The 14,267-nt window shown below is 51.3% G+C and overlaps 1 protein-coding gene across 1 annotated transcript; it reads right to left on the bottom strand.

Annotated features, from left to right (window-relative positions):
• Positions 1-6,554: 6,554 nt before the first annotated feature.
• LOC135287571 (oocyte zinc finger protein XlCOF15-like) lies at positions 6,555-7,547 on the bottom strand. Its single transcript, XM_064400861.1, has 2 exons — positions 7,496-7,547; positions 6,555-7,309 (listed from the first exon to the last, which is right to left on the bottom strand). The coding sequence occupies exons 1-2, from the start codon at positions 7,545-7,547 to the stop codon at positions 6,555-6,557; spliced, it is 807 nt and encodes a 268-aa protein (XP_064256931.1).
• Between the last annotated feature and the right edge of the window lie 6,720 nt (positions 7,548-14,267).

The raw sequence follows: 14,267 nt of genomic DNA on the forward strand, positions 1-14,267 counted from the left end.
GTCCTAATGGTGATTTGATTCCATGGAGTCCAGCAGTGTCACCATGGTGCTTTGGTTCAATGGGGTCACACAATGTCACAAAGGCTCTTGGGTTGCAGAAGGTCCCGAAGTGTCATAATGGTCCCAACGACTCCATGAGGCCTTGCAGTGTCACAATGGTCTCTGTGGTTCCCCAGGCCCCACAATGTCACGTGGCTTCTTTGTCCCATGAGCCCTGATGTGTCACAATGGACCTTTGGACCCTGGGGTTTTGCAGTGTCACAATGGTCTCCTTTGCCTCCACAGTGTCACAATGGACCACTGATGACACCAGTCCCCTCTGTGTCACCCTGGAGCCCTGCAGTGTCACAAAGGCCTCTTGGTTTCACAAAGGCCCCACAGTACCACAATGGTCCTCTTGGTTCTGTGGGGACCCCCAGGGTCACAATGGTCTCACTGGTTCCATGAGAACTCACAGTGTCACAATGCTTTGATTATTCCACGGGGCCTCTTAGTATCACAATGGTCTCCATGATCTCATGAGTCCCCTCAGTGTCACAATGGCCCCCTGGTTCCATGAGGCTGTGAAGAGTCTTAATGGTCTCTCCATGGTTCCATGAGGCCTTGCAACGTCACAATTATCTCCACAATTTTCCATGATGCCCCACAATGTCACCATGGTCCCTTGGTCTCACAGGGCCCCACAGTGTCACCATGGTCCCTTGCTTCCATGGGCCCTGTACTGCTGCATTCTCCCCTCCCCTTCTCAGGCCACCCTGCCAGCTCAGAAATGCTCCTTGGGCCTCGGCCTTGGCCAACAGCCTCTGGGCTCAGCTCCTCTGCAGCTCAGCACAAACACTGTCTGCTCCAGGCACTGCTGTGCCCAACCAGCTCCTGGTTGCTGGAGGAGCAGCCTTGGGAACTGGTTTTGTTCCCTCAGTAGCACAACATGCCTGTTCTCACACTGCCAAAGAAAGCTGTTGATGCCAAGAGCAGCCAGGATGAACCATTGCTGTGACTGCAGCCCCTCTCTTGGGGCCCTACAAACAGCGCTGCAAAAGGAGCCCCTTGGAGCTCTCCTGGGCCTGCGACTCCCTCTGAGTGGGGCCTCTCCCAGCCGGGAACTCTCCCGTTTGCTGCACTCGGGGATCCTGAACAACGAGGGAGCCTGGGCCGATCCCCCCACTCCTCCAGGCTCAACCCTTCACCCACTGGGGAGATGCCAAAGCATGCACAGGGAGCATTTCCTGCCCTCTGGGGAATTTCTCACAGGTGCCTTGCACTGACTCTTTGTGTCTGTGTGCACACAGGAGTGCCTGTGCTGGGGAGTTGTGGCAGAAATGCTGCTCTCGGAGGGGTTGGAGTGCCTTGGATAGCTGAGTCAGTCAGGCCTGTAAGTGAGGTTAAATCATGAGGTCTAAGTGAAGTTAAATGCTACTAAGGGTGGTTCTTTTGCTAAGTTGTTATGTTTAATATAAGGTATAACCTAAGTTGAATATTGTTAGGTGTTATTCCTCTTTTAAATTGATAAGTCATAGGTCATAAGTTAGGTTAAATACTCTTAAGTGCTGTACTTTTGCTAAATTGTGAAGTTTAAGGTATCACTTAAGGTTAAGGTATAAGTTAAGTCCTGTTAAGCTTGAGCTATGTTTAGTCCTGTTCAGCTTTTAGGCCGTATTCCTTTTATCCTTGCCCTCACTGTCCTGTTGACACACACACACACACACACACACACACACACACACACAGGGTCAGTTCTTGGTTTATTTCTGGTTTGATTGTCTGGATTTGATTTGGTTTTGTTTTTGCTTTATTTCCCTGGTGTGCCTGAAGTGTCCAGTCAGGAGTGACTCTTGCCAAGGAATTTTGTGGTGCTGTCACTTAATATTAAATCTGGCTTTTGCTGATCCCTTGCTGGGGATTTTTTCAGTGCTCTCAAGCCCCCGATCGTAACAGGGTGAAGGAGCCCTGGCCCAGGCTCTGGCCCTGGGGGACACGGGGACACTGCCGGGGGGTCCCTGTCCCCCTGTCCCACCCCCAGGGCCCCGGCCCCCCGTCCCCATGTCAGGCTCTGGGGTCGATCTCGTGGAACATCCTCTGGGGGAGGCTGTGGCGCCGGGGGCGGGGGGACCCGGGGGGACAGGGGACCCCGCTGTGCACGAGCAGGGTTGGACTGCTCTGGGGGAACTGTGAGGGGGGCTGGGGCAGAGTGACCTCCCCAGTGACCTCACATAGCCCCTGTGATGTCACCAGCCCCTGTGATGACACACAGCCCCTTTGTGATGACACAGCCCCCATTATGATGTCACAGTTAATCTTGTGATATTACACATCCTCCCCTGGGATGTCACACAGCCATTCTGTGATGTCACAACCCCTGTGTGATGTCACACAGGTGCCCTGTGATGGCAGAATCCATTCTATGATGTCACAAAGCCTACTCTATGATGTCACAGGCAACTCTGTGATGACACACTACTGCTCTGTGATGTCACAGGCTGCTCTGTGATGTCACAAAGCCCCTTCATGATATCACAAGGGCCAGTGCTAGAATATCACTCTGTGATACCATAAAGCTGCTCTGTGATGTCACAGAAAATTTGGTGATGTCACAAAGTCACCATGTGATGTCACAGTCTGTTCTGTAATGTCACATCTGGCTCTATGATGTTACTTAGTCACCTAGTGATGTCACAACCCACTCTCTGATGTCACAGAGCCGCCTTCCATGAAGACAGAGTGTGCTCCATGGCCTCACACCCTACTCTATGACATTACAGAGACTTCTGTGATATCACAACCCCCTCAGTGATGTCACAAAACCCTCTCTGTGATACCATATTGCCACTCTCTAGTATCACAGCACACACTGTGACCTTACAGCCTGCTCTATGATGCCATACAGCCCTGCCATGATGTCACAGCCTGCTCTGTGATGTCACAGAATCCCCTCTATGATGCTCTAGCTGCCCAATGACCTCACACAACAAACTCTGTGATGTCATAGCCCAACCTGTGACCTCACACAGCCCACTCTGTGCTGTCACACCGCCCCTTGCTGACATCACAGCTGCTCTGTGCCTCTAGGACACAGCCACAGAGGTGCCGCTGTGACACAGCCCCCTCTGGGACATCCCCCAGCCCTGCCAGTGCTGAGCCCCTGGCAGCTCTGTCTGTGCCCTGCTGGTGTCCCTGAGCTGCCCTGGCAGTGCCCCAGCCCTGCTGGGCTGTGCACAGGAGCTGCTCCTGGCCAGAGCTGTCTCTCTGCAGCGCTGCCCTTGCCAGGAGCTGCCTCTGGGCCAGGAGCCCGGCCCAGCTCAGCAGCACAGACACAGCAGCAGGACTTTAATGACCCTCTGGGGCTTTGGTGCTCTTTGCATCAGACTGAGTCCCTCGGAGTGTGCTCAAAAAGCTTCTCAAGAACTCCAAGTTAAGCTGAAACATAGACATTTCTTGTAGTTTAAATGGGTTCCACTCAAGGACACAATTCATGTCAAAGTGTCCCTAGGTTCCAGTCATAGCAGAACACTGGAGGCAGTGATGACAGCTGGGGACAAACAAGGCAAAGGTGTCTCTGGTGCTGAGCACACCTGGATGTGTTTCAGGAATGCAAAGGGCCAAGGCCTGAGCCCCAGCCCCTGGCCAGGCAGATCCTGTCCCTCCCTCATTGCTCAGGGCTCTTCCCGGGATGGGCTCTGGCATGTGGGGATGTGCAATGCCAAGGACGGGACCATGGGGTGGCCCCTGCCAGGCTGCTGAGCAGGGACAAGGAGGCAATGAGGCCCCAGGGCTGCAAGAGTCACTTGTCCCCTCGTGGCCTCAGGCCCAGGGCCAGCAGCCATGGCCAAAGTGCTGCCCAAGTTGGCTGTGTCAGGGCCTTGCAGCTGCTGCCCATCCCTGTGCCCTGTGCAGCCCAGGCTGTCCTACGGTGTCCCTGCCCTGCGCCTCTGTCCCTGCAGGCTGTCATCATCCCCTGGCTGCCCCACCTGGCTGGCCCCTTCCTTTGCTGGCAGCTCTGCCTCCTGCCTGCCTCTGCCTGCCCACACAAAGCCTTGGACTGCTCCAGGCGCCTTCTGGGGGATGTGCTGCACCACAGCCGTGCCCTGGGAGGGAAACTCCTTTCTCCTGCTGTCCAGTCTGCGCCTCCCCAGCTGCCCTTAGCACAATTATTTCTTCTTCAGGCTCATTCCCACAATAAAGAAAAGCTCCACACTCTGTGAAACCACCCTTTACTCCCTCCCGGACTGCTCCTGTTCTGTCCTCAGTCTCCACGCCAGTGAGCCCAGAGCCTACAGCCTCCTCCCGCTGGTTATGTGATGAGGCCTCCAAACCCCATCTTGGGAGATTTTTGGGTCCTCACCAAGGTCTGTGAAAACACAAAAAAAATGGTCAAAGTTATTTTCTCCCAAATCTTGCGGTGACAGAAGAAGGGTCAATATCTCTGAAATGAATGAGGGTGGATTTACATTTGTTAGAAGGAGGAAATATTTTACAATGATGAGAATGGCACAAAACTGGAACTGTTCTTCCACAGAACTGGATTCCCCATCTCAGGAATTATTCAAGAGCAGGAGCCTTCTGCAACCTGACCCTCTCATCCCCAAGGACAGAATTCCTGTTGTGTGTGTTCTCTGCTGTGCTGGGTGCCCTCACAACGCTTCTGGCCAGAATGTCTGCTGAGGGCAGCCAGGCTGCTGCAGGGGCAGTGACCTCACAGCCATCACCATGGCAGCCCTGTCCCCTGGGCCTGGCTCTGCCCTTTCCTCTGCCCCTGCCTTGTCTTAGCTGACATGAAGAGTTTTGTCATTCATATCTTGTCCCCAAGGTGCTGGGGCAAATGGCTTCCCAGGCAGCTCCTGGAGCAGAAGTGGCTTTTCAGAGCCCAGGCAGAAATGAGCCCTGAGGCAGCAGCTCTGCAGTGCTGGCCACCAGGCCGGGCTGCCAAGGGAGGCTTCTGGCCATGCCCTGCAAGCAGCTGCTGCTGCCAGGGTGCCTTTGGTGCCTCAGGCTCTGCCTGGCACAGCTCCCAGCACGGCACTCTGCCCTTGTGCCCGAGCCCTTCCCTGTGCTGGGGCTGGCCTGGGGCTTTTCCTGCAGCGGGACCTGCCCTGCTCCTGGCACAGGAAAGGCAGTTCCTGCTGGAGCAGAAGGCTCTGCCTGCAGTGGGCTCCAACAACTCCAGCCAGGCCCTGTTGACTTCAAAATTGCTTCCTAGAGCAGAATATTCTAATAATTGTTATAGGTCCTGTACTGTGGAGTAAATAGCTCATTTTTTTTAAATTTACTCTGTGGTATAAATAAGCCATTGTGTCTAATGATGATCAGAATCAATCAGAGCTGTATTTATATAAATATATGTGGTATTCCATCATTAATCCTGTGGGACAAATTGCGTTAAAGTTCAATTTCACCTGTCCAATCTTTTACAACTTTTGGCACAGTCTGGGGCTGGGATTGGATCCAGCTGCTCCCAGTTTCCTGTATTAAAAGGAATTTTAGAAGCCTAGGGGCCCTGCAGGGGTATGAGGATCCACGGTGGGTGGGTAATGGGTGTCATTTCTCCATGTCATGACTCAACAGGGATTTCTCTAATAAAGAAATAAAGCTTTTGCCTGAAGCTCCCACTGTGACCATGACTGGAGCCCCTCTGAGTGTCTGGGACATCCCGGCTCCTTGGCAGCCTGGGGACACCTGGGATGTCACCCGTGAGTTCCTGTGACAGATCAGTGCCTTTGCAGCCCAAGGTGCCCTGGGATGTCACCATGGAATGGCTGTGACTGCCTCTGACCACACGGCTCTTTATCATCCCCAGAAACCCCTGGGAGGTGTCCATGGAGCCCCTGTCTCTGCCTGTGACCTTCCAGCTCTTGAACAGCCTGGAGACTCTGGGAAAGTCCCCATGGAACCCCTGTGACAAATCTGATCCTTAGCGGGCAACCATCACCAGCCCCATTCCTATGGTCAGTTTTCATGGCAACCATCACCAGGCCCCTGTTCCCCCAGATCCACAGAATTGGCTGAGCTGGGAGGGACCCATCAGGATTCTGGAGTCCAACTGCTGGCCCTGCACAGGACACCCCAACAATGCCAGCCTGGGCCTGGCAGTGCTGCCCAAACGCTGCTGGAGCTCAGAGGGCCCTGGAGCTGGGACCCTTCCCTGGGGAGCCTGGGCAGGGCCCCAGCAGCCTCTGGGGAAAAACCTTTTCCTGAGATCCAACCTCAGCCTGCCCCGACTCAGCTGCAGCTGTTCCCTCCAGTCCTGTCCCTGGGCACCAGAGGGAAGAGGTTCCCACAGCCCCAGCCAGGGACCCGCTCCCAAGGCTGTTGCCATGGCCACCAGGGCAGGGACCTGCTGGGATGCTCATTTTCCATGGGCCAGGGTTCAGGAATGGGATTCCCCAATTTCCTGCTTCTGCTAAAACTGTGCTGCAGCTTGCTGCCCTCCCACCTCCCATGGAAAGCACAAAAGGCAAAGATCCCAGGCTGGGAAAACAACAATTTACTGGGAAAAGCAATGTGATTACATCGGGGCACAAAGCCCTTACGTTGCAGTCACGCCTCTCGCAGGGCTCCCCTTACCGGTGACTCCGCAGGTGTCTGGTGTAGTTAGAGCTGTCTGAGAAGCTCTTCCCACACTGGGGACACTCGTAGGGCCTCTCCCCAGTGTGGATGCGCCGGTGGGTGACGAGGTGGGAGTTTTGCTTGAAGTCCTTGCCACAGTCAGGGCAGCAGAAGGGCCTCTCATCTGTGTGAATTCGCTCATGCAAAAGGAGATGGGACCTGGCGTGAAATCTCTTCCCACATGTGGGGCAGTCATAGGGAAGCTCTCCAGTGTAGATGCGCTGATGGCTGAGGAGATTGGAGTTGGTGTGAAACTTCTTCTGGCACTCAGGACACTCGTAGGGCCTCTCCCCAGTGTGGATGCGTTGGTGGTTCATGAGGTGAGACCTCCGGCTGAAGCCCTTCCCACATTCCCCACACTCATAGGGCCATTCCCCAGTGTGGATCATCTGGTGGCGGGTCAGGCTGCTGCTCTGCCTGAAGCTCTTCCCACACTCCAAGCACTTGCAGGGCTGCTCCCCATCATGAAGCTTCTCACAGACCACCAGCTCTGAGCTCTGGCTGAAGCTCTGTCCACCTTCCTGGCCCAGGGTGGGTCTTTCCTCCTCAGAGCACCCTGGGCTGGATTTGAAGCCCCTCATCCTGCAGGATCTCGGGGAAATCTCCTTCTTGTTAAATTCATGTGCAGTAGGGCTGCTCAACACAGCCTCTTCCACGAGTTTCTGCCGTGGGTATTTGTCCTCCCTGGTCTCCATCCTCAGCTCCTTGTCTGCGGAAGGCAGGGCAAGGGGAGGATGGGATTTGCCTCCATGCCACAGGGAAGGGGAAGGAGATCCCCCATGAGTATCCCCGGCAGGACGGCATTGGCAGCAGGGTTGTCCTGCAGCTGGGGGCCATGCTGGGCTGGGAGTTGGAGCAGAAGAGAGGGGGAAAGGGGCACTGACTTCCTCCTCACCTACCTGGTGGTCCCAGGGAATCTTCCTCTTCCTCACAGCTTCCTCCTCCATCGGGTGATGGTTTTGGGATTGGAAATTCTGCTTAGGGATGAAAACAAGAGATGAGTGCATTGAGTTTTGTAGTGGTTTGAGGGCAAACCAGGGGGAGAATCTAAGCCAGAATTACAATTTAATAAGAAAATTAAGATCAGGGCAATGATAGAAACACTGCCTTAAACTGACACAGTCAGGATATAACCTGACACCCTGTTGCTCAGGGTGGTGGCAGCAGTCCCAATAAATGGTGGCTGCTGTTCTGTTGCAGTGATGAATGTGATTCTGTCAAAGCAGTGATCCTGTAGAAGGGTCTGGTCTTCCTCTGAAAGTCCAGTGGTGCTTATGGAGCTCTTGTCCTCTGGTAATCCAGTAGCCAAGGTGCTCCTGGGGCTGTAAGCCTCAGCTTATATCCAGGTAGGAATGCTTGGCTCCTCCCCCTGGGCGGAGCATCCCACAATGGGATGATGTAATTCTATCAGTCCTGCAGGGATACTCAATGGGCCATGAACAGAAGATAGCCCCTGCAGGGCGTTATCAGGGCTGAGTCATGGAAGAGATAAAGAACACTGCCCCGCCTGTGTATAACAGTTTATGAAGATGGTGACTGAAAACATGCATTTGGTTACATTTTATACTGCAGCCTGAAACAGTGGGGTAATACCTGCTGGGGGAGTGAACACCACCTCCCTTACCCAAACTGGCTCAGGTGTAAAACCCCCACCCCAGGAAGGCCACGCACACAGGGGACAATGTCACACTTGCCGCACCCCAGTGAGGCTCTCTGTCCCTGTCTCTTGCTCTCCCCCCTTTTCTCTTTCTTTTCATCTCTCTTTCTTTACCTCACATTTACTGTTCAATAAAATCCACTTTGGATTTGGTCTCCTTAGTACCTTTATTGGGGCAGAGGCATCTCTCCAACAGTTTCCTTAACTAGATTGTGACATTATTTTGGCACAGTGAGTTTAGGCACTGTTCTCTGACCTCAAGTGCCTTTGACAACAGCATGGTTCCCTCCTCTGAGGAGCTTGTGGCTCTTTCTGGAGGAAGTCTTGGAAACTTGGATGCCGCTTTCTCTGAGGGATTTATGGGAGAACTGATGAAGGAAATGGCTGTTGTGGGTGGCCAGTGGAAGAAAATATTTTCTTGTCCTTTCTTGAAAAGTTTGTTAAAATCACTGGAGAAAAGGGAGTGAATGATACCAGAGAGGCTGACAAGGTTCATTCACCGCAAGGTGAGGAAAACAAGGCTGCTGAAAGTCCTAAAAGAAGCCCAGTTCATCTAGCTAAATTTCCAAATAACTCCCAAATTGAGAGGGTTTAGGACTTTGCCAAATGTGAGAATCATTATTCTCTTTGTCCCTGGAGCCTTTGTGATCGTTCTACAGAAATTTGTTTCCTTTTAACAACCTGTATTGGTCCAAATTTCCACTTTTCTTTTATGGGAACCTGCCAGCAGCTGAGCTGGAGCTGTGCAGGAACCAATGAAACTTGGAATTGCCACAGAATTGCTTCTATTGTCAGTTTATTAATGTTTGGGATTTGTTTGCATTTTCATCATATGTGACTTGTGGGAAAATTAAATATTCATCAAAGTGGTTTATGCAGAGTTAAGTTTGATTTCTGCCAAATTTATTTTGTCCAGTGCCCAGGGGATGCTCAAGGGGTCTCTATTCCTCTCGCCTTGGGGGATGCTTGGGAGGAGCTTGTGGGCGCTGTCCCTGTCTCTGTTACCCCAGACCATTCCCCAGGGGGTTTCCATCATTCTCACTCCACGGAATGCCTGGGGAGGTCTCCCTCCCACTCACCCCTGTGTCAGGGGGGTGCTCAGGGCAGTCTCTGTCCCTCTCAGCCCAGGGGATGCTCAGGGGTCTCTGTCCCCTCAATCTGGGAGATGCTCAGGGGGTCTCCATCCCTCTGGCCTCAGGGAATACTTGTGCAGGGCTGGGGACCAGGGGCTCTGTGTCCCTCTCACTGCTGAGAGTGCTTGGGGCTGGGGGGGCTCTCCAACCTTCTCATCCCTGGGAGGCCGGGGGGGGTCTCTGTCCCTCTCAGCCCTGGTGTGACCCCACCCAAACATCATCGGGCTCAGAGGGACAGAGACACCCCCAAACCCCCAGAAGGGCTGGACCTGGGATCATGCTCATACCCTCTTCATCTATTTAGCCCAGAAATGAGTTCTGCACCTTTAAGGCTGGTTCTGAGATCGAAGGGAGGCAGGAAGTGAGCAGGTTTTTTAGAAACTGCACTCCTCCATATTCCGGCTGCTGGACAGATTGCAGGACAGGGCTCTCCTTTGGTTTTATTTCATTCTTAGCTCTCTAAGGCAGATAAGTGCCCTGGACTGTAGTTTTTCTTTTACTTTAGAGCTGTTTAAACCTGCTCTGAACATCCAGAAGAGCACTGGCAGCTCCACCTGTGGCCCATTGGCCCGAGCCTGGTCCACGGCATTTCCAGTGATGGAGAAACTGATAAGAGACTGAGTCAGCAGAGCTACAGCCCACAGAGGGACTTTCTGAGTTTGTCATCTCTTTTGGAGCGTCAAGAGATTTTATTGTTTAATATTCGTCATTTGCTGTGCTCATAAATGCTTTGTCTTTTAAATAACCAGGTTTTTCCACTTTTCTCCAAAGAAATCTTTTCCCAAACTGATTGGGGGAGAGGCTGCTTGAATTTGCTTTCTAGAGGAAACCCCTTTTCTAGGTTTTCTCCCAAATTTGCCCTAAACCGGGACAGGGCAGTGGGGAGAGGAGAGAGCCCCAAGTGACTGGATTGGGGGAGGCTGGAGAGAGGGAGCCTGGGACCCCAAAACCCCCCAGCATCCCTAAGCAGGAGCCTGGAGAGGGGGGATCCACATGTGCTCTGGGATCCTTGGCAGCCATGAGACAGGGGACCACCAGAACCCCAGAGGGATGAGACTGGAAATGGGACACTCCTGGTGGCTTTTTTTGATTCACTTTTGCTTTTCAAGGTTTTTATGGATACCAGGTGACTTCTAGGGATGGACTTGGGCAAAGGACCTTCAGACACACTGTGCTCATCCCTTGTTTTTCCCCAAACCAGGATTTCCCCTTCCCAAATCTTGGCCCAATAGAGGAGAAGGCTGCAAGGAAGAGGAAGATGCCCTGAGACACTCAGGCAGGTGAGGAGGAAGTCAGTGCCCCTTTCCCCCTCCCTCCTGCTCCATCTCCCAGCCCAGCATGGCCCCTGGCTGCAGGACAACCCCACTGCCAACGCCATTCTGCTGGGGATGCACTGGGGGATCTCCTGCCCCTTCCCTGTGGCATGGAGGCACATTCACAGGCTCTGGGGCAGGAGGGGGAACCGCGGGCGGTTTGGGGTGCGTGGCTCGGCTGCTCCCGGCGCGGTTCCCCCGAGCCCCCGGCGCGGCTCCGCCAGGCCCCCCCACCACAGCACTTGTCGGAGGTCCTTTAACAGAAATGCTGGTAAATCGACCCTCTGGAATGACACTAAATACAATTTCAAAAAGCTGCTGGTTTGCTGGGCAGTTTGCCGAATTCCACATTGTTGTTTCTTTCAATAAAACTGCACTTTAATAGGTCTTTGTAAATTTATGCTTGCATAAAATTTGTGGCTACCATGGGCTTCTCTCAAAACTAAATTACATAAAAATATTACACACTTATTACATGCTTTTAATCCCTCCAGTAAATCCTTCATGCTGTTATTTCAATCGCAGATTGTTCAACTTTTCAGTGCCTTATTTCCATTAATGGCATCAGAATAAGTTAAATTTTGTTGTACGTATAACTTTTAAGGATATTAATTTTTGATTCCGCGATGTTTAATTTAATGCAAATTCAGGGTTGGTAAGATTAAGAAAAGTTAAGCTTCATTATTGTTAGATTTGAGCAATGTTATGTTACATTCTATTAATTTGAATTCCTGTTGTTCTGGTTTGAAAGATAATGTGTGTATTCTATTTGCCATTTGTCACAGGTAGGGCGGTTATTGTCTGTTAATTGAGCTGTAAATTCGACCCCCAATGGTTCCCACAGATCTCCAAACACCTGCAAGGACCTCCAAGCTTTCTAAACTTCTTTTTGTGAGAGGAGCCTTAGAGCAGCTGTTTCCAATCCCAGTCCCAGACTTTCAAGATTTTGCATGTAAAGAATTATAAAGGTGGAATGAATCCTTTATAGAATTTGTCCCACGGGATTAAGAATGGCAAACCAGAGATATATAACCTATATATTATCTATATTATCTATCTATCTATCTATCTATCTATCTATCTATCTATCTATCATCTACCTATCTATATTTATTTATTTTTATATATTTTTATATATTATACATATATTATATATATATTATAACCAATATATAGGATTAAGGATGGCAAACATATAGATTTCTGTAGATATATATTATCTATTATGGTAATGATTAGACAATATTGTCTTAATCAGAAAAATTTACTCCGAGGTATAACAGCTGCAACATATTATATATCATATATAATATATCATATCATATCATATCATATTATATCATATACTAGGAAGTGATTTCAATGTAACTGCATTAAAGCAAAACCAGTTATTAAGCAGAGATTGATGTCACTCCATCTTGGTTTGGAAAGACAGATATCTGCTGAGGAAGGCAGAAGCCTCTCCTAAAAGCAAAATGTGAACCCCCTCCCCCTGAATTGTTATAAATTTTAAATTAGGGGCTCTCAGGAAAAAATATGGGAGCAGGAATAACAGTTCTTTATTAGGGAAACAATAAAAATATAAAATAAACAATGCAGTAAAGCAAGACAACACTGACAGAGTCAGAACACAACCTGACACCCTGTTGCTCAGGGTGTTGGTAGCAGTCCAATTGGAATGGTGGCTGCAGTCCTCCTGGAGTGCCAGGAGTGGTTCTGCTGGAGCAGGGATCCTGTAGAAAGGTGCAGTCTTCCTCTGAAGATCCAGTGGAAGAGGCAGCTGCTGTTCCTCTGGGAAATCCAGTGGAGAAAGCCATGCTGGTGTTCCAGAATTTCAAGATTATATCTGGGTAGGAATGCTTGGCTCTCCCCTCTGGGCAGAGCATCTCACAATAGGATGCTGTAGTTCTTATCAGTCATGCAGTGCCATTCAATAGCCTTTATCAGCAGATGTCTGCCCAGAGGGAGGATTGGGTGTTGAAGAGATAAGGAAAACTGCCCAGTTAATAGAAGACAACTGCCATACAGATGGCAAAGAGAATACAATCTGTTTGGCAATCCAGGAGAGTGGGTTAGTGGACTACCCTCAGGGAATGCTCGCCTGGTATTGAAGGGCAGGGTGGGAGCACCTGGATCTTGGAGCACCCAGCTGCCCTCCAGGTTTGGAGGTGCCTGAGGAGGGCTGGGACAATGCCAGGGACATCCTGCAGTGACATCCCCCCTGTCCCGCTCGGGGTGAGCTCAGTCCCAAACCTGGCCCTGATCCTAGTCTCAATCTCACTCCATGTTTAGACACACTCACAGTTCTGTATTTAATCTCATCCCAGTCACAGACTCGTCTAGCCTCAGACCCATTCCCAATCCCAGCCCTAAAGCCAATCCCATGTCTAGCCTTAACCCCAATCCCAGTTCTAATCCAAATCTCAGCCCTAACTCCAACTCCACCCCCAAATCCAGCCCTATCCTAAATCCTCAGCCCCAAACCAAATCCCAGGTTCAGCTGTTCTGGGGGTTTGGGGGTGTCTCTGTCCCTCTGAGCCCGATGATGTTTGGGTGGGGTCACACCAGGGCTGAGAGGGACAGAGACCCCCCCGGCCTCCCCAGGGATGAGAAGGTTGGAGAGCCCCCCAGCCCCGAGCACCCTCAGCGGTGAGAGGGACACAGAGCCCCTGGTCCCCAGCCCTACACAAGCATTCCCTGAGGCCAGAGGGATGGAGACCCCCTGAGCATCCCCCAGGGCAAGGGGACAGAGACCCCCGAGCATCCCCTGGGCTACGAGGGACAGAGACTGGGCCGAGCACCCCCTGGCACAGGGATGAGAGGGAGGGAGAGCCCCCAGGCATTCCCTGGGGTGAGAATGATGAAGACGCCCTGGGGAATGGCCTGGGGTGACAGGGACAGGGACAGGGACAGCCCCCACAAGCCCCTCCCAAGCATCCTCCAGGGTGAGGCAGAGACCCCTTGAGCATCTCCTGGGCACTGGACAAAATAAAATTGGCAGAAATTAAATTTAACTCTGCATTAATCATTTTGATGAATATTTGATTTTCCAGAAAGTCACATATGATGAAAATGCAAATAAATCCCAAACATGAATAAACCGATAATAGAAGCAATTCTGTGGCAATTCCAAGTTTCATTGGTTCCTGCACAGCTCCAGCTCAGCTACTGGCAGGTTCCCATAAAAGAAAAGTGGAAATTCGGCCCAACACAGATTAAAAGGAAGAGAAAGCACTGTGGGGCTGTCACAAGGGTGACAGGGATGAAGAGAATAATGATTCTCATATGTGGCAAAGCCCCTAAGCCTGTGAATTTGGCATTTATGCAGAAATTTAGCTACTTGAGCTGGACTTCTTGTGCGACTTTTAGCAGCCTTGTGTTCCTCACCATGGGGTGAGTGAACCTTGTCAGTCTCACTGGTATCATTTGCTCCCTTTCCTCCAGTGTTTTTAACAAACTTTTCAAGGAAGGAGAACAAAACATTTTCTTTACACTGGCCACCCACAACAGCCATTTTCCTCATCAATTCTTCCCTAAGTTGCTCAGATGTAGCTGCATCCAAAT

The sequence above is a fragment of the Passer domesticus genome, chromosome 30 (genome assembly GCF_036417665.1).
Source record: "Passer domesticus isolate bPasDom1 chromosome 30, bPasDom1.hap1, whole genome shotgun sequence".
Classification (NCBI taxonomy): Eukaryota; Metazoa; Chordata; class Aves; order Passeriformes; family Passeridae; genus Passer; species Passer domesticus.